This window comes from Myotis daubentonii, chromosome 5 (assembly GCF_963259705.1).
Source record: "Myotis daubentonii chromosome 5, mMyoDau2.1, whole genome shotgun sequence".
Lineage (NCBI taxonomy): Eukaryota > Metazoa > Chordata > Mammalia > Chiroptera > Vespertilionidae > Myotis > Myotis daubentonii.
Genome location: NC_081844.1, coordinates 35,142,407 through 35,166,575, shown reverse-complemented (window position 1 = coordinate 35,166,575; position 24,169 = coordinate 35,142,407). Strand labels below are relative to the sequence as shown.

General features: G+C 50.0%; 1 protein-coding gene across 2 annotated transcripts in view; it reads left to right on the top strand.

Moving 5' to 3' along the window:
• Window positions 1–24,169, top strand: part of SCARA5 (scavenger receptor class A member 5) — a 112,079-nt gene that overhangs the window by 8,175 nt on the left and 79,735 nt on the right. For both annotated transcript variants that reach the window (XM_059697553.1, XM_059697552.1), the window contains exon 3: window positions 23,883–24,011. In XM_059697553.1, coding sequence (XP_059553536.1) covers window positions 23,883–24,011 — 129 coding nt within the window. The remainder of the gene's footprint in view (window positions 1–23,882; window positions 24,012–24,169) is intronic.

The following is a 24,169-nucleotide window of genomic DNA, read 5'->3' as shown; positions in this document are numbered from 1 at the left end:
TTTTTTATTGATTGTGTTTATCATTCACTGTCTGTTTCTCATGGTAAGAACAGACTGGACAAGGGCGGCATCTCTGTTTTGTTCACTGATGCCTCCCAGCCTGGCACATAGTAAGTGCTCACTAAGTATTTGTTGAATGAATGAATGAATGAATGAACCAAAACGGGGTCCTTGAAAGTTAAAGGTAGCCAAACAAATGCTTTCTAAATCTGAATTCCAAATCATCTGGGTCTTCCCCGCTCTTCATTCCTGGATGCCAGGTGTGTGTGTGGGGGGGGGGCACAAGGAACCCCAAAAGACTAGAGTGTTGAGATGCAGCCAGCTACCTAAAAGCTTGTGTGTTCCTTTCCTCTCCCCACCCCCTTCCCTTTTGTTTATAGGAGGAAAATGATGGGCTCTGACTTGGGGAAATTCCAGCCAGATTTGATCTGTCTCCCCAGGACTTTGCTTTTTTTTTTATCCTCCTCGCTGGAGAGTGTAACCGGAGAGGGAAGAGAAGGGTGGGGCTGGTGGGAAGGGGGGTGTAAGTTGATGGGAAAGAAGACAGAGGGCAGAGGGGGGACAGGGAGGGACAGCCCAGCCACTCGTGGGCCTTGAGTGAATTAAAACAGTACCGTCTGGTGGGCCTCACAGGGGTCCACGTCCTTTCCAGATTCTTCCCTTGGAGGAAGGGACGTGGGGAAGAGAGGAGGTGCCTCCTCTTGGCCCTGGGGACTCTGGGATCTGGGGAACACGGTTGCAAACATGCAGCCCAGATATAGGGTATGACTTGGATTTCAATGCAGGTGGGACTTTCAAGAGGTCAGGGGCAAACGCGTTACTTCACAGGTCACGCGCTGGCAGCTTCCCCTCCTCTCCTCTGCTCTCCTTCCTTTTCCCCTCCCACCCTGCCTGTCCCCTCCCAGCCTGCCTTTATCCATCCCCTTCCTACTTCCCAGGCGAGCAGGGAAGGTGAGGACTGCTCAGTGCCTGGGTTCCTCTGCCCGCTCCACGAGAAGCCTTGCCCCACTCCTGTGTCCCCCAAGGCTCCCTCCCACACCCCTTCTCTGCACCCCTTGCTGGGGGCACCTCTCAGGACCTGCCTCCCCCCTGTGTCTGAGCTTTCAGCATCCCCCGTGGAGCCCCCTGGTGCTGGGACGGCCCCGAGGGCGGGACCTCCTCACCTCCATGTCTCCACCTGCAAGGCATTGGTTGCACCTGCTTTGCTGGACTAACGCAGAAGGAGTAACTGCAGCTTTAGGCCTCCGAGGTCCTTCAGCCAGGCCTCCTCTGGCCTCGATGCCATGTACCCCGCCCTTTGAACAGAAACCCAACAGGGACCTGCTGGGCCTGCTCCCCCCACCCCCTTCCTCTCTCCTCTCCCCCTTCCCCTCCGTCCCCTCTCACCTTCCCCGGTCCTTTCTTTGCTGCTGCCTGTATAGCCGCAAGCCTCTCTAGTCTGGCGCCAGGAGGCGGACGAGGAGGAGGCCTGGGCGGGGTGGTGTTTGGCTGGGTCCGGCCCTTTCTGAGGGTCAGAGAGAGGTGTCAGTGTCAGAAAAATATTGCCGTCAGCTCACCCCGCAGCCTCAGACCCTCCACCACACTCAGCATCCTCCACTGGCCACAGGTGGAGGCTCGCGGCGGTAATGAGTTACACATGCTCCTGGCTGCGCCTGGACGCCCGCTTGCTGAGTTTAGGGCCCGAGCTCCCCGTTCCGGTGTTCCTTCCCCATAAAGTGAAATTATTCTCCCAGGGGGACCCCCACTTCTACTTTCTCATCAATCAAATCTCCCCAGTTCCTCTGGCGCAGACGAGGGCTGCTGGGCAGCTGCCCAAGGGGAGGGGTGGGCTTCCTGGGAGGGTCTGCCTGGGGCCTCGCGGAGGGTCCCCGCCTCTACAGGTTGGAGAACTGGGCGCTGAAGCAGGAGATGAGCAGGGAATTAACTCGTGCAGCTCCAAGGTGCGCCCAGGTTCTGTCCCTGCGAAACCAGAGCAGAGGGCGGAGCACGTCTGGATGCACATGTGGTCACTGGGGGTGGGTCCCGGGTCTCTCTGCCCAGAGGACCGTCCTACCACAAGGTGGGGAGCAGCCGGGAGGGGGCAGGAGCCCGGACTTTGAAGTTTGGCAGGTCTGGGCTGAATCCATAGACCGAGTGGCTGTGGGCCTTGGGCTTGGGGCAGGTGTATTCTGCTTGCCCCTCCTTCCTACTCACCACCATTTGGCCCACTCTCTGCCTGGCTGGGGTTGGCTATTGGGGAGCTCCCTGAAAGGAGATGGGAGGACAGAAGAAAGGGAGGTTGGGGTATCTACTTGCCCAGCTCCTGCTCTATGGAGTCACCTCAGGCTGCTGTGTCCTTCCCCTCAAGGTCATAGCTCCTTGTGAGCTACCCTCTCCTCACTGGCTTTCTCTGACCCTGGGCCCCTCCTTGACCCTGGGGCTGGCGGTGGTTACAGCCCAAAGACACCACTTTAACCCTGTGGGCTTCTTACACCCTGACCACTCTCTTTACTAAATCCTGTAGTTTCCTAGTTTGAGGGGGCCACCTGCTTCTCTGACCCTCTAACACTCAGTGTCCCCATCTGCAAAATGGGAATAATGTTACCCACTTCACAGGAGCAGCGGGGAAACGGGGTGACATAAGCCACGTAAAGCGCCTCACACACAGGTGACCCTCAAAACACATGTGTTTCACCTCCCTGACCTTTGCGGGGTCCCTGCCAATCTTGGGGACACGGGGAGAAAGGAGAGGGAGAGACGAGGGGGAGAGTCAGGAGCAGCTGCCACCCAGGATTTCCCGGGAAATACCCACGCCGCTTCCCAGGGCCCCGGCCTGGATAGCATTTTAAAGCTGGCTCTAACCTTCTGCGAGAGCAGTGGTTCTCAACCTGGGCTGCACGTTAGAATCACCTGGGAATCTTTTTAAAATCCTGATTTCTGGGCCTCATCCTCCAGAAATTCTGTTTCTTTGTTATGGGGTGAGGCCACAACATTAGTAACAAAGAAACAGAATTTCCAGAGGATGAGGCCCAGAAATCAGGATTTTAAGAAGATTCCCGGGTGATTCTGATGTGCAGCCAAGGTTGAGAACCACTGTACTAGAGAAAGCACTGCTTCTGCCCTGGCCAGTGTGCTCAGTTGGCTGAGTGTCGTCCCGTGCACCCAAGGGTCACTGGGTGATTCCGGGTCAGCGCACATGCCCAGGCTGCAGGTTCAATCCCCGGTTGGGGGGTGTGCAGGAGGCAGCCAATCGATGTTTCTCTCCCTCTCCCTTTCTCTCTAAAAATCAATAAAAACTTATTTTTTTTTTTAAAGAAAGCACCGTTTCAGTTAATGAGCTTCCTCATGAAGCCTAGATAGATACTCAAGGAAACGGAGCAAGTTCTTTCAGTCCAAGTTCTGAAACAGTAGAACCTTTAAGGGATAGCCTGGGTCCTGAGGGCTCCCGGCTCTGTGGTGTGCATGAGGCTGGCGACTCCCACCCCCCCCCCCCCCCATCGGAGCAGTTGGCTCCCGGAGGCTTTCCTGAGGTTTGCCACCAGAAGGGCTGAGGATGGGTTTCATGGTCCCTGGCTGGAGCCTGGTGTCTTGCAGAGGGGACAGGGAAGAGTGACCGGAGCCCAGACACCCCGAGAGCTCCTTCCCACATTGGTGCTAACAGGAGCCTCTGCCTTCTTCCTCCACCCAACTCCCCGTCGCTACTGTGCCATGTTCTATGCGGCATTACTCCAGGGGTTGGGACTGTGAGGGTGGCTCTGAGAGGAATGCTACTGGCCTGGTGCCCTCTGGGGTGGGCGGGCTGAGAGGAGGACTTGCAGTGACAGCAGGGCCCTGGGTAGGAAGGGGGCCCCAGGAGATACCCTGAATGGAGGGGTGATGAGTCAGGCCATGGCCATTCTTCATTGTTTCCCCCATTTCTCCCCACCCAGGGACCTTGCTCCCTGGTTCCTGCCCTTCATTCCCTTGCTCATTCCTTCCTTCATTGTTTCCTCTTCATCTTTCAATAAGAAAGGTGCTTTTCAGGCACCCAGCAGGTGCTACCCACTGGCTGTGGGCATCGAGGGCCTCAGGAGGCACAAGACAAGGCCCTGTCACCATCACTCTAGCTGGCCTGTCCCCCTCTCTCCTCCTGCTCTCCCCGCTGCCCAGCAGCTCAAGGTTGGTCCAAACACAAAGCTGGCCTACAGGTGGTCCAGTGGGAAGGACATGCAGGATTTGGAACCCATACAGCCTCACTGCCCGAGTATTGTTGCAGCCCGTCTGGTTCAGCGGTTCTCAACCTGTGGGTTGCGACCCCTTTGGCCGTCGAACGACCCTTCCACAGGGGTCGCCTAAGACCATCCTGCATATCAGATATTTACATTACGATTCATAATAGTAGCAACATTACAGTTATGGAGTAGCAACGAAAATAATTTTATGGTTGGGTCACAACATGAGGAACTGTGTTTAAAGGGCCAGAAGGTTGAGAACCACTGGTCTGGTTCTACTCGGGGTCACACTCTTGGCTATGCAGCTCCTCCACATTCTGGCTCTGTGTCTCCAGGTCAGTGGGCCCCGCTCTCACCTCGTTCCCAGGTTTATCCAGTGTCCCTTGAGTCTAGAAGCCCTGGCCCCTCTCTGTCTCTTTCCCAGGCCTCTGGCCCTGCCTCCCTGGCCCTTGTCAGTTGTCCAATCACACTTAGGCTACAGCTTGTGCACCTGAGTCTCCTCTGGACTCTAAGTCCTTGAGGCCAAACGCCTTGGATTCATCTTCATGTTTCCAGCACCTCGCACTGTGTCCTCCACATGGAGACACCTTTGCTTGTGGAATGACGGAACACATTCTTATTCGCCAGGATAAAGGAAGCTTAGAGACATAAGTTTAAGACAAATCAAACGATCTGTGACTTCATTTATTGAAAGACTAGAGGCCCAGTGCACGAATTCATGCACGGGTGGGGTCCCTTGGCCTAGCTGGCGATTGGGGCGATGGGGGCCCATCAGGGCCGGCCAGCTGGGAGGAGGCACCGTAGGAGGTTGGCCCGCCATGGGAGGTTGGCTGTGGGAGTGTACTGACCACCAGGGGGCAGCTCCTGCATTGAGCGTCTGCCCCCTGGTGGTCAGTGCATAGTCATAGCAACTGGTCGACTGGTCGTCCAGTTGACTGGTTGTAACAGTTGCTTAGGCTTTTATATATATAGATTACTGGGCTTCAGGGTGCTGCTGGTGAATGCAGGAGTAAAGGTCACGGTTCCTGCCCTCAAGGGGCTTCAAATCCCCTGAAGACACAGACATGTGAGCAGACATTGCATTATAATTTGATTAACACTCGGAAGGAAAGACAAGCAAAGTGCAGTTAGAGGGGAGGAGAAGGAGCCCTCAGTCTGCCCTGGGGAGGAAGGAAGGCCTCCTGCAGGGATAGACGCGGGAGCAAACTATCCGAGGGCAGGCCCCAGGGTGCCTGTAAGAAAGGGCAGGGAAGGGTTTCCCAAGCCCAGGGAAGGAGCACTCGGGCTGAGGGAGGGTGGTGGTGGGAGGTAATAAACACTCACTCATCGAGCTCGGCCAGGCCAGGCCCTGCTCTAAGCATTTCACGAGTATGAGCTCATTGGATCCTCACATCAACCCAGTGAGATGACTCTCATTATTATACCCAAGTGACATATGAAGGAACCACAGCACAGAGACCTGGTAACTTGCCCAAGAGCACAGTGTTAGGAAGGACTGGTGTCTCCGTGCATTCAGGCTGTTGTAACACAATGCCGTAGGCTGGGTGGCCGACAAGCAACAGAAGTTGACTTCTCACAGTTCTGGAGACTGGGAAGTCCAAGATCAGGGTGCCAGAAGATTTGGTGTCTGGTGAGAGCCCGCGTCATAAAAAGCTGTCTTCTCACTGTGGGCTCTTGTGGTGGAAGGGGAGAGGGAGCTCTCTGGGGTCTCTTATAAAAGGGACTAATCCCATTCATGGGGGCTCCACCCTCATGATCTAATCACCCCACAGAGGCCCCCACCTCCTCATGCTATCACACTGGCTGTTAGGTTTCAACATAAGAATTTGGTGGGACATGAACATTCAATCTCTAGCGATTGGAATCAGATTCACTGACTCTACAGCTCACATGCTCTTTTTTAAATATTTTTGTATTGATTTCAGAAAGGAAGGGAGTGGGGGAGAGAGATGGAAACATCAATGATGAGAGAGAATCATGGATCAGCTGCCTCCTGCATGACCCCTACTAGAGTTGAAGCCTGCCACCCAGGCGTGTGCCCTGACTGGAAATTATTAATAAACCAGTGATCTCTTGGTCCCTAGGTCAACATTCAACTGCTGAGCCACACCCAGCTGGGCAACACTCTTAACTATATGAAGCTAAAGCCAAATCGTGAAAAGGTTTCCTGTACCATCTATAGGAGTCGGGCATCTGGAGACACTGGGAAGTCAGCAAATGGTTTCACAGAAGTGAAAGGTTAAGGTCTGATTTGCATGTTAGAAACGCTACGCTGGCTGCAGCAGGACGTTCAATTTTCCAGCAAAGCCATGCCGCGGATTGGGTGGAGAGAAGCCAGAGTACAGTGGATTAGGTTTTGACCTGAAAGAGAGGAAGGGGACCCTTGTGCCTGGAATGCAGACTCTGATTTTAAGGCCCCTGGTCATGAGGTTGGGAAAAGAATCAGGGGACTGGTAGAGGGTGCCTGGGGTCAAGTCTCAGTGGGATAATCCAGGTGAGAAATGCTGGTGCCTCAGAGGAAGTGGAGGAGGTGAGAGGTGACTCAGTCTGGTTGTACACTTTTAGGTTAGAGCTGGCAAGCCGGTGAGGTGTGTGAAAACGAGGAGAGGCCCAAGGAAAGAGCCCTGGCTCAGGCCGTGCTGAGAGGTGTGAGAGGGTAGAGAGTGAGGAGGAGCAGCAAAGGAGAATGAGAAGGAGCAACCAGTGAAAGAACAAGGAAGAGGGCTGAGCCCTGGAAGTGTATTGAGGAGGAAGGGGTGACCAACTATGCCAATGCTGTTGAAAGGTCACGTTGGAAGAGCAGTGAGCACTGGCCATTGGGCTGAGCCATTGGAGGTCAGTGGCGACCTGGTGTATTAGTCAGCTCAGGCTGTGTAACAAAATACCACACAGACTGTGTGGCTTCAACAACAGACATGTATTTTCTCCCAGTTCCAGAGGCTGGAAGTCCAACAACAATGTGTCATCAGGGCTGGTTTTTCCTGAGACCTCTCTCCCTGGCTTGCAGACGGCTGCCTTCTTGCTGTGTCCTCACATGATCTTTTTTCCTGGGCACATGTGACTCTGCTGTCTCTCTGTGTGTCCAAATTTTCTCTTCCTATAAGGATACCCATCAAATTAGACACCCCGTCATTTTCACTTAATCACCTCTTTAAAGGCCCCATCTCCAGGCACAGTCCATTCTGAGGGGCTGGGGATTCGGGCTTAAACATAGGAATTTGGGGGGAGGGAGGACACAGGTCAGCCCATCACACCTGGCAAGAGCAGTTTCAGTGAAGCTGGGTGGGAGGAGGCTGATTGGAGTGGGTTCAGGAGAGAATGTGAGGAGAGGAGTTGGAGGCCGTGGGTACTTGCAATTCTTTCGAGAAATTCTGCGCAAGGCGATACACGTGGAGGGGGAAAGAAGGTCAAGGGAGATTTTTTGTTTTATTTTTCTAAGATGGAAGAAGTAGCAGTATGGCTTATGCTGATGGAGCAATACCATGTGGAGGGAAACGTTGACAAAGCAGAATTGCTGGAGTTAGGTCCCTGAATAAGCAGGAGAAGAAGGAATCTGTTGTGCAGTCCAGGGTGTTGGCTCGCCAAGAGCACAAACGCTGCGACTACAGTGATGAAAGGGGAGGCAAAGTGTGGGGCCCTGGACGCGGGTCAATGGTTCCATTGTGGTGGGAATTTAAGGAAGCGATTTCCTCATTGCTTCTGTGTTTTCAGTCAAATGGGAAACAGAACGTGAAGCAGGAACAGGCATCCGGGAGTTGAGCGTGGGGATGGGCTAGAAACGGGTGGCAAGCCCGCTGGACGGGCGACTGGGCCCACTTGGGTTTAGTGATCAGGTGCCTCAAGTCAGACCAATCAGCATGGCAGCATGTTTTCTCTTCTCCAGCTATGCCCAGCTATGCGATGGAAGTGCAGGGTGGCAGAATCAAATCTCACCAAGGTTAGAGTGTTGCCACTGGGGTATGAGGAAGCTAGAGAGGGACAAGGGAGGGAAGGGTGGGTGTAGGGAGTGAATAACAGAGATTACAGAATGGATATCGGGCCCTGAACAAGCTGCTCAGTTGTTGGAGCGTCATCAGGTACAACAAAGGTTGCAGGTTCAATCCCTGGTTGAGGCACATGTGGGAGGCAACTGATCGATGTTTCTCTTTCACAGAAATGTACAGCCTTGTGATGTGAGACTCCAAGCTGGGGAATCTCTCTCTCCCTTCCTCTCTCTAAAAATCAATAAAAACAAAAACAAAAACATATCCTCGGGTGAGGATTAAGAAAAGAATACACATGGGATAAAAAGGGAAGGAAGGACTTGAGGGGGAGAGATGGAAGAAAGGCAGGAGGACCCATGGTTTGTAGGTCCTGGTGAGGTCAGGCAGCATCTGATTCAGAGTTCGTGAGGAAGAGCAGCAGAACAGGTGCCTATAATATGGGACTTTGAAATCAGGATTAAGAAAGAGTCCCGATGATTTTAGGTCATTTTAGGCAAAGCCAATAGAAATGTAATGTGAACCCCACGTGAAATTTTAGATGTTCTAGTAGCTGTGTAAAAGGTAAACAGGCACAGATGAAACTAATTTAAAGACAGTAAGACATTTTATTTAACCTAATATATCCAAAATATTATCTTTTTGATATGTAATCATTATAAAAAAATAATGGAGGTATTTATATCTTTTATTCTCATGCTGAGCCTTCAAAACCCAGTGTGTATTTTGCATCTGGAGCCCATCTTGTTTTGGGCCACATTTCAAGTGTGTCAGGGTGGAGGTAAAACCAGGAGAGGAGAGGAGAGGACAGGAGGACTTGGAACTGGAGACTGAGAGCAGTGAGCCCAGAGAGGGGGAGGGGAGCTGATGTCCCTTAGCAACGAGGAGAAATGTACAGTCTTGTGATGTGAGACCCTAAGCTGGGGAGTTTTAGGGAGAAGAGAGAAAGTCTGAAAGTAACAATGAAAAGCAAAAAAGCCACACACACACACACAAAAACAACAACACAAAAAACAACAACAAAAAACCCACACCCACCTTCTACATCCTTAGGCTGGTGGTATTAGCATGTGAGCGAGAAACCCACGCTTGGGACCACAAAGGAGCAGGTTTCAGTTAGAATAAGGAAGTAAAAGAAAGGTTCCGCTCAGAGGTTGAAGAAATCAGGGATTTGCAGAAGACTGGCTGGGAGGTCCAGGGGCCACCGTGGGGAGGTTTCAGCAGTCGGGGAGGGAAATGGGGGTCAAAGGAGGATACACAAGGCTATGTGGGGCTTAGAGTGGGCGGAGGGGAATCCTGGGGCTTCTAGGGACTGATGTAAGCCAGGCTGAGGGCTCAGTGGGGTGCTCGGGCTGATCTCGGGGCAGAGACTGATGGTGGGGCTGAGTTTGTGATAGGGGGTCTGTGAGAAGCATACGAAGTCCCAGGGATCCCCACTCCCTCCCGACAGTGGTATGTGGGCCAGGGAGCCGGGGAGGGGGGGTTGTCTTACGCACCAGGAGCTCTGGAGTTCACTTTGGCGCTTGGGAGGCAAGGAGGCCAGCGGAGGTGGTGGGAGGAGGGGCTGGGTCCATTAGAAGTGATTAAACAGAAACGATAATAATACATGGCTCCCCTTAATTGAGCTGTGGCCAGAGTGACTCAGTGGTTGAGTATCAGCCTATGAACCAGGAGGTCACGGTTTGATTCCCAGTCAGGGCAAATGCCAGCTTGCAGGCTTAATCCCTAGAAGGGAGCATGCAGGAGGCAGCTGGTCAGTGATTCTCCCTCATCATTGATGTTTCTATCTCTCCCTCTCCCTTCCTCTCTCTGATATCAATAAAAATATATATTTAAAAAATTGACAGCAAGCACTGTGCTAAGCATTTCAATAAAATTTCCCTATTAAACCTCATTATATATTAGTAGAGGCCTGATGCACAAATTCATGCACGGGTGGGGGGAGCCAATTGGGGGTGGGGCCAGCGGAGGGGAGGGGCCACAGGTGTTTGGCCAGCTGGCTCCACCCCCGACTGAGGTGTGGGGGGCCGATTGGGGGCCAGGCTGGCCGGGGGGAGGGACTGCAGGCAGTTGGCTGGCCAGCCCCACCCCCTATCAGGGCCCGAGGAGCCAATAGGGGGCGGGGCCGGCCAGGGGGAGAAGCCACGGGAGGTTGGCCAGCAGGCCCTGCCCCCAATCTGGGTGGGGGGGCGCCGATAAGGGGCCGGGCAACCCGGGGGAGGGCCGCAGGCAGTTGGGGCCACAGTGTGCATCATAGCTACCACTGGTTCTGGTCGTTCTGGTCGTTCTGTCATTCTGGTCGCTTGGCTTTTATAGATTGTGCCCAGGTTGTCCATGAGAAGGTGAAGTCTTAGGTGAAGTAAATTGCCTATGGTCACCCCGCTAGTCAGAGGCAAAGCCTGGATTCAAAGCCACTGCTGCCTGATCCTTAAACCCCACCCCTCCGCACAGCTCTCGCCCGCTCCTCGGTGCCAGGCCTGGAGTCCCCGGTGACCTTGAGGGGCTATGAGAACGGATTCTAGGAGCTTAGGGTTTCAGGGGTGGAGACGTTCTGGTGGATGATAAAGCTAGGGTGGGGCCACGGGAATAAATGACTGAAAGGCAGGGGCAGACGGAATGAATTATTCTGAGGTGCCCCTGGCAGGAAACAGCTATAAACACAACTAGGTTTGGGGAGGAGCGCAATGAGAGGGTCTGACATGGCTCCTGGGAGAAGCTGGGAACACTAACCTCAAGGCAGAGAAATGCTCCACCCATCCCAGCGACCCTGCCGCCACCACCCCCTCCTGGGGCTCTGGCCTCAAGTCTAATGTCCATACGCAGCGTTCAGCCCTTGTGAGGCCAGGAGGCCAGCAGAGGTGGTGGGAGGGGTGGCTGGGCCCATTAGAAGTGATAATAATAGAAGCGATGCTAATACATGGCTCCCCTTCATTGAGCACGCAGTGCAGTGCCATGCTGGCCTGGCTCCCCACCCCAACACCTGGTTGCTGGCGACCAGGAAAACCCAGCCACAGAGCTGAGGTGCCCATGATGGTGCCAGCCTTCTGCATGGCGTCCCAGAGCCTGCCCACTCCCAGGCACCATCTCTCTTCCTGCTGTCTGGCTTGAGATGCAGTGCAAGTCAGGATAACCGAAGGGGTTCACAGCAGGCAGATCTTTAGAAAGTCCTGTTAGGATGGTTACTCGCCTTATCGTGATGATCACATTGTAAGGCATATCGATGTAAAATCATTATGTTGTACACCTGAAGCTAATATGTATGTCAGCTGCACTTTAATAAAATAAATAAATTACTCCCCTTGGGGGCTGCAGGGAGGGGGCTGGCCGCTTGCCTCCTCTCCTGACACCTCACTGAGAGGTAGAGCTTCTATCCTCTACAGGTGTCCTTGAGCGGGTGAGGTCGGGGGGAAGCCACAGGGAGTCTGACTGATGGAGGAGGGACTAGGAAGATAGGACCTGCTGGAAACTTGAAGGGGGCAGACGGCAGCAATCAGATCAGGAGCGTCAGATTGAAGAGGTCTACTGAGGACAAGGGGAAACTGAGGACGTGCTTCCCCCATGGAAGCCACACCTTCCCGTTCGAAGGTTTATGCCTGCTCTCCCCGCATGCTGCTTAATGGATGATTCACTCTTAAAAGTGTCTCTGTTTGAAAGTGATCTCAGAGTTTGTCCTTGAATAAAAATGAGCTTCATGTGCCCCCTCCCCGGGGAGTTTTATGTCAGCATCGTGTTCTCCAGTGTCTTTAAGGCCTCGGTATACTCTCCCAACGGTAGGAATTCATCCCCAACCCTGACCTCTATTAAAAAGGAAATGTACAGAACCAAGATGGCGGCATAGGTTAACACCGGAGTTTGCTGCTTTGAACAACTACTTCAAAAGTGAAACCAAAACACGGAAGGGACATCACCCAGAACCACAGGAACGCTGGCTGAGTGGAAGTCCTACAACTAGGAGGAAAGAGAAACGCACACGGACACTCAGAGGAGGCGCAGTGCTGAAGTCAAATTCTGAGGTGCGGAGTGCGGGGAGCCGGCTGGCGGCGGAGGGCGCGGTTGTTGTTTTCAATCGGGAGGGAGTCGCAGACTCTGAGCAACAGATCCGGGCGAGTCTTTAGGGACCCAGACTCAAACGGGAGAAGCGGAAACTGTCTGGCTTCGGTCAGAGCGAGTGCAGCTTTCTCTCCCAGCTTTGCAGCGGGTGCTGGGACTCAGAGAGGCAGAGCCCCTGGGGACAGGACTGAGAGCCGCCATAACTGCTCTCTCCGGCCCACCCTGTTGATCCTGTGCGACCCGCCCCGCCCAAGCCCTGCACAGAGGCATTTGCCGGATAGCCTCAGGCAAAGGCTAGATTAGCACCTCCCTAGAGGACAGAAGTTCTCTCACTGCTGACACAGCTGATTCTCATAGCCACTTGGCCTGGAGGTCAAACCCTCCCTGGAATTAGCTACAACAGTCAAGATTTAACTATAAGACTGCGAACAAAGACCACTAGGGGGTGCACCAAGGAAGTATAACAAAATGCGGAGACAAAGAAACAGGACAAAATTGTCAAAGGAAGATATAGAGTTCAGAACCACACTTTTAAGGTCTCTCAAGAACTGTTTAGAAGCTGCCGATAAACTTAATGAGATCTACAAGAAAACTAATAAGACCCTCGATCTTATATTGGGGAACCAACTAGAAATTAAGCATACACGGACTGAAATAACGAATATTATACAGACTCCCGACAGCAGACCAGAGGAGCGCAAGAATCAAGTCAATGATTTGAAATGCGAGGAAGCAAAAAACACCCAACCGGAAAAGCAAAATGAAAAAAGAATCCAAAAATGCGAGGATAGTGTAAGGAGCCTCTGGGACAGCTTCAAGCATACCAACATCAGAATTATAGGGGTGCCAGAAGATGAGAGAGAGCAAGATATTGAAAACCTATTCGAAGAAATAATGACAGAAAACTTCCCCCACCTGGTGAAAGAAATGGACTTACAGGTCCAAGAAGCTCGGAGAACCCCAAACAAAAGGAATCCAAAGAGGACCACACCAAGACACATCATAATTAAAGTGCCAAGAGCAAAAGATAAAGAGAGAATCTTAAAAACAACAAAAGAAAGAAACTCAGTTACCTACAAGGGAATACCCATACGACTGTCAGCTGATTTCTCAACAGAAACTTTGCAGGCCAGAAGGGAGTGGCAAGAAATATTCAAAGTGATGAATACCAAGAACCTACAACCAAGATTACTTTATCCAGCAAAGCTATCATTCAGAATTGAAGGTCAGATAAAGAGCTTCACAGATAAGGAAAAGCTAAAGGAGTTCATCACCACCAAACCAGGATTATATGAAATGCTGAAAGGTATCCTTTAAGAAGAGGAAGAGGAAGAAAAAGGTAAAGATACAAATTATGAACAACAAATATGCATCTATCAACAAGTGAATCTAAGAATCAAGTGAATAAATAATCTGATGAACAGAATGAACTGGTGATTATAATAGAATCAGGGACATGGAAAGGGAATGGACTGACTATTCTTGGGGGGGTGGGGAAGAGACTGGACAATAATCGTGCACCTATGGATGAGGACAATGGGTGGGGAGTGAGGGCGGAGGGTGGGGCGGGAACTGGGAGGAGGGGAGTTATGGGGGAAAAAAAAACAGGAACAAATGTAATAATCTGAACAATAAAGATTTAATTTAAAAAAAAAAAAAAAGGAAATGTAATGCCATAAGTATTCTAAGCATTCCCAGGGTGTCAGGGGAGTTGCCTTAAGCATGTAGGTTTGTGTTGGGGGTCATCACCGGGAGGGTGTTCACAGGCTCAAGGTGAGAAGGGGCCGTCTTGCCAGTGGGTGGCGCTGAGGAGAGCCCCCCTGCTTCGTGGACTCAGAGGGACAGCCTCAGGGACCCTTGGCTTGCTGGGTGTGCCCTTCTCCCACCTTCTGCGAAAGGCCCTCCTACGAAATCCGCGTTTAGTTATTAGCCTCCTTTACCTACAAACAGCCAACAGGTGTTAATTGAGCATCTGCTACATGCCAGGACCTGTGGGATCCAGAGAGGAGTCCCAGACCCTGCCTTCTGGGGGCTGACTCTCAACAAATCTGTGTTTTTGTTGATGTATGGGTGCAGTCCTATTCACATTATTGGCTAGGCCACCTTTGCTGTCATTTCTCAACAAAGCTCCATACATGGTAACTGTTGGTGCCAGGCCTTACCAGGTGACAGGGGCCCATCGTCTTCCATTAGATCCGCTGAAAGCCCTTCTGCGGCTCAGTCTGCTCTGCCTCCTGTGCAGAGGCCACCACGCAGGAGGCTTCTGAGCCTGCCGGCTTCAGGGGCACTTTCAGTTTATTCCCATACCTTTGGCACAGGCCGGGATCTTAGACGCTCTGTCTTCAAAACCGGATACTCGGACGGCCCTTCCAACTCAGTTGGTGGTAGAAGTTGGAGGAGTGAGGCAGGGGGTATGCATTCCTGCACCGAGGATAGAGCAATTCATCAACCCAGGCGCACGGGGAAGTGGCGAGGAGGTGGCACCAGCAGCTTGGAAAGAGTGGGGTCTAAAAATGAAAATAGCTGAGCCCTGGCTGCCACACGGCAAACACGTCTCTGGATGATTTATTTCCTCTGACAAGGGGCCAGGAGAGCAATTGGGAGTCTTTTTCAGAGGGATCCAGGGCCACTCTGCGGGAGGAGGGTCCTTGGTCCTGAATTTAGGCAGAACCCTTAGCCTGATGCTCTCCGGGTCCCTCTGCATGAAGACAGCATTTCTTCCGATTCATGCACTGCCCGTGTTGGGCAGGTGTGGGCATCTCCTCCAGCCCCAGGGCCCACTTCTTCTTCCTGGGGACTCCCTGGCTCCTCCCCTCCTTCCAGGGGGCAGCCATGGGCCAGCTCACCTTGAGTGCCTTCATCTCCCCTCCCACCTGGCTGTCTCTCCACCCCTCAGCCCCAGCTGCACCATAACCTGCAGGCCACCCAGAGTCCCTTCTCCTCCTCTTTCCTCGCAGAAAATAAACCCACAAGCCCTTGATTGTTTTCAAATTTTTTTTTATGCAGAGTAACTTGGGAAGTCAATAGGGGTTGAGAAAAATAGCAAATATTACAGGGAAGTTACAAAATTGCAAGATGTCTCTAGAAGGACCAGGAGAAACTGTTCTAGGTCATCATAACATCTGAAATGGATGAGTTCTGGCCTTCTCGCCTTCCGTCCCCTCCCCCTTTCTTAGAACTGGATGTGGAAGGCTCAGACTCATTCAATCTTGCAGGAGACTGTGGTCTGCTTCGTCGGGTGCCCTCACCGGGGACGTCTGCCTGGAAGACTCAGGTCTAGGGTCCAACAAGGCAGAGACGACTGGTGTGCGATGTACCCCAGTGGGCGGTTCGGGACCCTCCCACATTCAGTTGGGATGAAACTGCAAGTGGGTGGCGGTCCACTGCAGCGTCCCTGTCTCACTCCCTCCTCTTTATTGAGGGAAAGTAAACAGAGGTCCCTATTAAAACCAGAAAGGGAGGGCAGCCTGGACAGGCAGAGGTTATTTGGGGCTGCGTTCTTATAAGGGACAGTGTGAGGGTGAGTAACCAGAGCGAGGGTGATGAAGTCAGCCTTCAGGGTTTTAAGAAGATTCTTGGACAAGAGGAGCTCTGTGGTCCCTTCCAGACCTAAGACCTTATCTCCACCTGCTGTTTACCAGCTGTGGAATCACAGAGAACAAAAAGAAAATGACTGTTTGTCCTCGGCAAAACTCAATTAGGTGACAACTGAATTCACTGCATCCTGTTTTCTAAGTTGTATAGACCCAGGTTCATTGGAAATAAGCAAATACCCACTCAGATAGAGTTTGTGAGTTGGTGGTTGTTTTTCTAATGGGAGAGGGGAAAAAATTCGAACAGATTAAGAACTTGAAAAGTTAGTTTGTCAAGGAAGGGCTAAATTCACGAAGGGGATCGCTCCTGGCCTCACAGCCCGTGTGGGACAGAGGCAGGCTTCGAATCTACCTGCACAGAGCCCCAAACCCGTGCTAGTCCCGCTGTGGGAGTGACAGGGAAACCAGGACCTGGAGTTTCTGAGGCTCCCACATTAGCGTGGCATTGACATTGGGGGGTGGGCATCCCCCGACTCACCCTCAGCGCAACTGTCTAGGGCTGAGTGGTTTTCAGATGAACTTTCCTTTTCTGGTCTTTAATCCTTGCTCCCAGGCACCTCCCCACCCTCCGCAGACAATATTTGAGCAAAAGCTCTTTAGGGAGTACTCTCGTTCCTGTGATTAAAAGGAACCCTTTGCAATGTTAGCCTCTGGGGATCATAAAATAGTTTGAGACAAGCCCATTTTGAATGTACCTTATTAAAAAGAAATCAACATTTTAAAAAAATAAACCAAGCTCTGATAGCAAGACGTTTCATTGATTTTTCCAAGAATGTGTCTTCGCATGCTCTTTTGATATGACAAATGCCTTACTCCACAAACTGTGTACCTCTGTGCCATGGAAGTGTGACTTCACCATTGAATCAACATCAGAACGTCCCGGGGTGGGGCTCAGGCCTCAGGATGTCTAAGAGGTTCCAATGCATGACGATGCTATGCAGCCAGGAGGAGAGCGTGGCTCCAGTCCCAATGGCTTGCTCCCACGGTTTACCTACCTATTGGGGCACGCAGTGGCAATCCGAAGTCATGGGTGAGCAAGCAAAGCCAAGATTGTGTTTACTTTTTTCAGACCAACATTTTGCACCAAAAAAAAAAAAAAAAAGGTGTTTACAGCCAACAAAAATGTGTCAACTATTTGCGTAAGACAAATGTAAGAGATGATCTTTGCAGCAAAAACAAATGCCTTGCACATGTCTTTGTCCCTGCAAGGAACGTTATTGCGGTTCTGCTGTGTGCTGGTTGATGGGGTGAGAGAGATCAGTGGGACACACCCTGCCCCAGAGGACCTGTCAGACACGTGGGGCAGATGGAGATGTCCATAGACACTTGTGAATGATGAAGGTACGGCCAGAGGTGTGTACAGGTCCTGACATGGTTCTTTCCGTGAGACTTAAACCTACCTTCTACGTATTCTAAATCTTGAACATCTAAAAAGTTTGGGTTTGCTCCCCTGTAAATAAAATCTCCTTGGAGTACATCAACTTTTTCTTGCAAGTTGTCATTGAGCTGTGATTTCATGACTTTCCCTAAAGTCCCTGTCTCGCAAATGTTTCTCACTACATACAATACAGTGGTACTCAAGAGGGGGTGAAGTGACGCATGGGTGTAAATTTGTTATTTTAGTGGTTAGGTATTTATTTTCATGTGTAATAGGAAGATGCTGTTTCCACTTACGATGATGCTATCAAGTTGCCTTCCCAAATAAATTCAAGTTTTAAAAATGTGGAGCGACAAAGGCAATCATAGCCCGGGGATGTGAAGCTCTGGTACAACCACGCAGGCCAGATGCAGATGGGTGCCTGGAGGCGGGAACTCCATCTCACTGACAGCTTCCCACCCACCAGGAAGCATGCACTCCCCGCTGAGATAAACATCATCGCCCACCCTGGCACTGGGGACTTGTTCTGCAAGTCATTTTGCTTTTTTTTTTTATTTTTTTTTTTAGTTTCCATTTACTCGCTTGGAGCCACTGACGTACCCTCTCCAGGCCTCTCGAGCCCCTTCCCTTGGCTTTCTGATCCCCTGCGATGCCACCCTCATTTCTGGAGGGCGCCGCAAGATGGAAAAGCCTCTCCCTTGACTCCCCTACATCTTGGTGGAGTTTGTCTTTGTTTCTGTTTTGTCTTTTTGTGCCATTTTCTCCCTTGATCTGGTCTTGTGTGTGACCGTGTCTACAAACAACTATGTTTAATAGCTAGCAGCTTGTTTGGTATTTTCTCCAGAACTTTTCCCACATGGAGGAAGATAGTTTTCTTCTTAAAGTCACAGTTTTCCAATAGATAGCTGTACATCTGGGGAGAAAGCTAGTGGATCTCAGCCCATTGACAAAGGCCTGTCCTTCAAAGCCCTGCTGAGCTGCTGCATCCTCTATGCCGGCTCTGGGCCATTCACACCTGTTCGCATGTCTTCTTCTTCTTTTTTTTTTTTTTTACTTTTTTTTTAAAAAAATATATTTTATTGATTTTTCACAGAGAGGAAGGGAGAGAGATAGAGAGTTAGAAACATCGATGAGAGGAAAACATCGATCAGCTGCCTCCTGCACATCTCCTACTGGGATGTGCACGCAACCCAGGTACATGCCCTTGACTGGAATCAAACCTGGGACCTTTCAGTCCACAGGCCGACGCTCTATCCACTGAGCCAAACCGGTTTCGGCTTGCATGTCTTCTAACCCTCAGCTGTGAGCACCCAAAGGGCAGTGGCCATATTTTAATTGCTTGTTCAACAAACATTTCCTGAGTGCCTACTATGCACTAGGCACTATCTGGGCACTGGGAATTTGCAAATGAGCAAAGTTTCTCCTGCGTGTGGCTTGTTATCTTTGCGTTTCCTAATGTCTAACGTAAGTGTATTAGTTAGCAATTGCTGAATAACAAATTACCCCAAAACCAAGCAGCTTAAAACAGCAAAAATTTATTGTCTTACCCAGTTTCTGAGGAATCCACAGGTATGCAAGGAAAGTCACGATTGTGTTTATTTTTTTACATCAAAATTTTGCTCAGAAATATAGCCTATATAATTTAAGCCTAATATGCTAAGTGTCCAACCTTCGTTTGACTGTTCGACTGGTCACTATGATGCGCACTGACCACCAGGGGGCAGATGCTCCGACTGGTAGGTTAGCTTGCTGCTGGGGTCCAGCTGGTCAGGACTGGGCGAGACGGGCCGGACACGCCCTGGAGCCCTCCCACAGTCCCTCCCTGGCCCTGACTGGCCCCGACCAGGACTGGGCGAGGCTGGCCAGACACACCCTGGAGCCAACCTCCCATGATCCCTCCCCGGCCGGCCAATCTCCTGCCGTCCCTCCCCAGCCTCTAAAATATTTCTTCTAATTAATTTCCTTTCAATGTGCATGAATCCCTGCACCGGGCCTCTAGTTTATGTATAATACAATCTGGCAGGAGTCTGGGAGCAGCTTAGGCAGGTAATTCTGGCTCCGCATCTCTCATGAGACTGCTGTCAAGAGCTCAGCCAGGGTGGAGTCATCGAAGGCCTGGTTTGGCAGCAGTGTCTGCTTCCAGGCTCACTCACATGGCTGTTGGCTGAAGGCCTCAGTCCTTATCATGTAGCCTCTCCTCAGGGTGTTCATAACATCGCAGCTGGCTTCCCTCCAAAGAATTGTTCCAAGAAAGAGGAAGAGTAAGCAAAAAGGAAGTTGCTGTGTCTTTTGTCTAACCTCAGAAGTGACACACCATCCCTTCTACCATCGTCCACTGGTCACACAAACCAGTCCTGGCGCAATGCAGAAGGAGATGACACAAGGGGTCAGGGACCATCCAGAGCCCTTGAAGGCTGCCTTCTAATGTAGGGCAATAGGTGGTGGGTGTTCAATAAATGCTTGTTATGGTATTACCCCAAACAAGCCAGAGGTCAAAACCTCTACTTTTTTTTAAAAAATAGACTTTATTTTTAAAGCAGATTTGGGTTTACATCAAAATTAGTGGAGAGGAAGTTCCCATATACCCCACGCCCCCAGACACGCCCAGCCTCACCCACTATCAGCATCTTTCAACACAGTGGTTACGATTTATGAACCTGCATTGACACGTCATTATCAGCCAAAGTCCATCGTGTACATAAGGGTTCACTCACGGTGTCGTACATCCTACGGGTTTGGACAAATGCACAAGGACATGTCTGCATTATTAGAGCCTCATACAGAATAGCTTCACTGGACTAGACGTCCTCTGTACTCCACCTGTTCATCCTTCCCTGCTCCCAGACCCTGGCAGCCACTCTCTTATGACTGTCACCATAGTTTTGCCTTTTCCAGAATGTCATATAGCTGGACTCAAACACTATCTGGCCTTTTCAGATTGGTTTCTTTTACTTAGCAACAGGCATTTCAGGTTCCTCGATGTTTTGTCACAGCTTGATGGCTCATTCCTTTTACTTTTTTTTTTTTTTAACAAATAAGTGAGTATGCTTTTTGCCCTGGTTTTACCGATGGTATCATTACAGAGTGTTTTTAATCTTCCACTCAGCTTAAATAATTTGAATGGTTTACCAGCTAACATGCTGCCTGCCATGTTAAATTAGAAAGTCAATACATGTGTTTTGGGCAGACTTAGTAACTTGTCTTTCCCATACAGTCATATTCTCTAGCCATCTTGCCAGAACCCTTCATGTTCTGCTTGTCTAACGATTTGTGGAAAATCTCTATTTGAAACCCTAATTATGTTCTATTTAAAATGGATTTTTGTTTAATAGACAAAGTAATCGAGTCTTGCTAAAAGAATGAAGCGCTCTCAGAGGAAGGTCTAAGTGGTGTGTGTGTTAGTTGACGAAGGGACCTGTCACCAGAGGGTGCTTTCTGTTAAATTAAAGCCTCAGGTAGAGGGGAAGGGAAGTCCTCTGTTTTGATGGGAATGAAATGGAGCCAGGCCATTGCAGTCTGCCCCCCTCTGACAGTGAGCTGGCAATGAAGAGGACAAAGGCAAGGTTCAAGTTAGCGGCATTGTCTGCGGTGTGATTTTCCTCTTCCTGTTCTGACAGACTTTAAATAAAAGGATGGTGTTCTAATGAGTGGGATTAAAGAAAAAGAATAGTCCTTGCCCTTGTGACTGATTGGATTAGGAAAATGTTGTCATTCCTAGAGGAATGAAGAGGGCCTTAGTTTTTGGTGAAAAATTTCAAGCTGAATGGCAATTAGCACTAATCTGGCACTTTATAAATTGCGATGTAGTCAAACTGTGAATGTATATTGTTTGCACTTAACCCTTAACTGTATTAACATTCAGTTTACTGGACTGACTGTCTCAAGTTCAGGCAAATTAGAGTGCCTTGTGCCTCAGTAAAAATATTGCATGTAAAAAAAAAAATCAACTTTTTTTTTTTTAGAGAGAGAAAATAACTTCTTATTATAATGAACCAGAAAAATAAGATTCTACTGTAACTGAAACAATTAACAGAATATAGTTTAACTTAATTAAACCTCCAAAGGAAATAAGAAGAGGTCAAAGAAAGCAAATGAGTGGAGAAGCCCATAGTGGTTGGGATAAGTATATGAATAATACATTTCAGCTTGGGTATCTTCTGACCCATCCCAGCAGTTCTCTGCCATCATTCTCATCATCATCTAAAGAGGAAGCTGGGCTTAGAGCAGGAGAGCTGGACCAGCCTTCATGATAACTCATCCTATATAATAAAAGCCTAATATGCTAAGTGTCCTATTCGTTTGACTGGTCGCTATGATGTGCACTGACCAACAGAGGGTAGATGCTCTGACCAGTAGGTTAGCTTGCTGCTGGGGTCTGGCTGATGGGGACTGGGCGAGACAGCTCAGACATGCCCAGAGCCCTCCGATGGTCCCTTCCCCAGCCCCATGCACCAGTAGGGCCCCTTGGCCTGGCCTGCACTCTCACAATCTGGCAGCCCTGGGGGGATGTTGGAGAGCTGGTTTTGGCCTGATCCCCACAGGCCTCTAGTATTTGTATAATATTCAATGCTATGCCCACCATTCTGACTCTCAAAGAAAACAGACTTTAATATGTTGCAACCAGACAGCCAGCAACTCTCACAAGAAACAAACAAACAAAAAACAGAGAATGAAATGATACAAGAAGCCTACATATTTAGGAGCGAAATAGGTTTTGGATCCTAGTGCATGAAAAAGTCTGGAAAAGAAGATTTAGGGAGAGTTAGAAAGCTGTATGTACTCTGTGCGAGTCTTAGTGGAAAATCAGGTTAACTTTTCAAAAACTGCCAATATTTAAGAGTTGTTGAGAATTTGTATTGCTTGACAACTGGCTCCAAATTGTACCCAATGCTTTATGGAAACATTATGCGATCATTTTCTAAGTAGCTGTTTTAACAGCAGTGTTTTCAATAAAATGGGTTAAATGAATGAGAAAATGTTCCTCACCTAACAATACCTCTGGGGAGACAGGGCCCCAAATTAGTCACCACCATTTCCCCTCATGGTCACCAAACCCCCTGAAGGCCACAGAGGTGCTAAGAGGTAATAACTAGTCCCCACATACCGCCCTTGCAAACCCAGAGTTACCAGGGAATTATAAACACCACCTTTTAAAACATCTGAATATAAATTATTTCAGCATCTGGTTGTCAACCTTTCTCTGCTCCACACCGTCCTCCATCCGGGTGCTAACTTTGAGAATAAGCATAAGAGGGCGTGCATATTTTGAAAAACGCCCTCCAATGCTTCTGACGTGCCCTGCTGGGGATCAAGGTGGGTGAGCATCCCTTCCTTTCCACTGTCAGTTGAAGGTTAGCGGGCGAAGGTTACTGCGCGTCCTGGCCTCTGCATGGCCGCCACAGAAGTGACTCAAAGAAGTCCAGCTGGAACATGACCGGAAGTCAGAGCACCTGGGTCTCTGTTTACCGCTAACATTTGACATCCTCTATTTGTATTATTTAAGGGGTTGGACTAGATTCCCAAGGTCCAGTAGAGCGCTGATGTGTTGCTGTTCTATTTGGGCCAGAAGCTGGTGAGCCTTGCGTAGTTTCACAGGATGAAGTTAGCATGTTTTCCTGTAAATCTAAACTCAAGGTTGCAAACCAGTGGTCAGATCCAGCATGCTAATGTGTTCGGTTTATACTCCCTAGTGTTTTATACTTTTTGTCTTATTTGTTGTTGTTTTAAATGAGCTGTTCACACTTAAAAACAGGGCGATTTCTCTAAATTACTTCTGGCTTGTCTTGAAAATCTGGCAACAGCCAGCCTTCATTCTTACACCGAAACCTCTTCCAGACCAGGCATGCGCTATCGATTCCCCAGGCCCACCTGGCTCATTGGCTCATTTCCATCCCTTCCCGGCCACTGTCGAAGTTGAGGTTTGCAACCAACCCCTGTTTTAAATTCTCTCCATATTCTCCAGATCACATGGGACAATGATGTCACATAAAGGACACGTATTCCTGCCTATCGGAGCTTTCTCTGCTGCTTGGTCTGGCTCTAGGAGGTGGGATTGTGTGGGCACGTGAGCAGTGGACATGCCTATCTGGCTTGTTCAAGAGCTCAGGGAGTGGCCCTATGATTTCACTTATATGTGGAATCTAAAGGACAAAATAAGGGAACAAACCAAATAGAAACAGGCTCATAGATACAGAGGACTGACGGATGGTCACCAGAGAGGAGGGGCGTTGAAGGAATGGGTGAAAAAGGTGAAGGGATTAAGAACTACAACTCGGTAGTTACAAAATAGGCATGGGGATATAAAGTGCAGCATAGGAAATGTAGTCAATAATATTGTCATAACTATATATCGTGCCAAGTGGGAATATGAGAGGAGCACTATGTGAAGTGCATGATTGACCACTACGATGCACACCTGCAACTAATACAAAATAATATTGAATGTAGGCTGTAATGAAAAAAAAATACCCATTTTATAAGAGCACAGGGGGGGTGGGAGGAGAGCTAGAAGCTGAAAGCTTGTCATGGTTCTGCAAAGCTCCTCATGGTTACAGCTGCATTACAGATGTGTGAGGCTTCTCCACGTCAACATCTGCGCGCACCACGGAGCGATGAGACCAAGAGAGAAAAAGCTTATGAGGTTTTCAAGTGTCTTTTTCCTCTTCCTCCTCTCCTTGCCCTTATTGCTTAGGTCCATGCCACAAGCGACGGACAGGTGGCTGCTGCACCCAGCTGGGCTCCCTGTCGGCCCTGAAGCATGCTGTCCTCGGGCTCTACCTGCTGGTCTTCCTGATTCTCGTGGGCATCTTCATCTTAGCCGGTAAGAGCACCCTTTTCTGTCCTGGCCTCTAAGGATGTGGAAGGAGCGATGTAGGAAGTGAGAGAGACAGGAACTGGAGAGCTGGAGCCTCCGCTCTTTGTTCCCACAGTTGTGAGCCTACACACTCCCCTTCTCACTGTGGCAACCGTGAAGGGGGA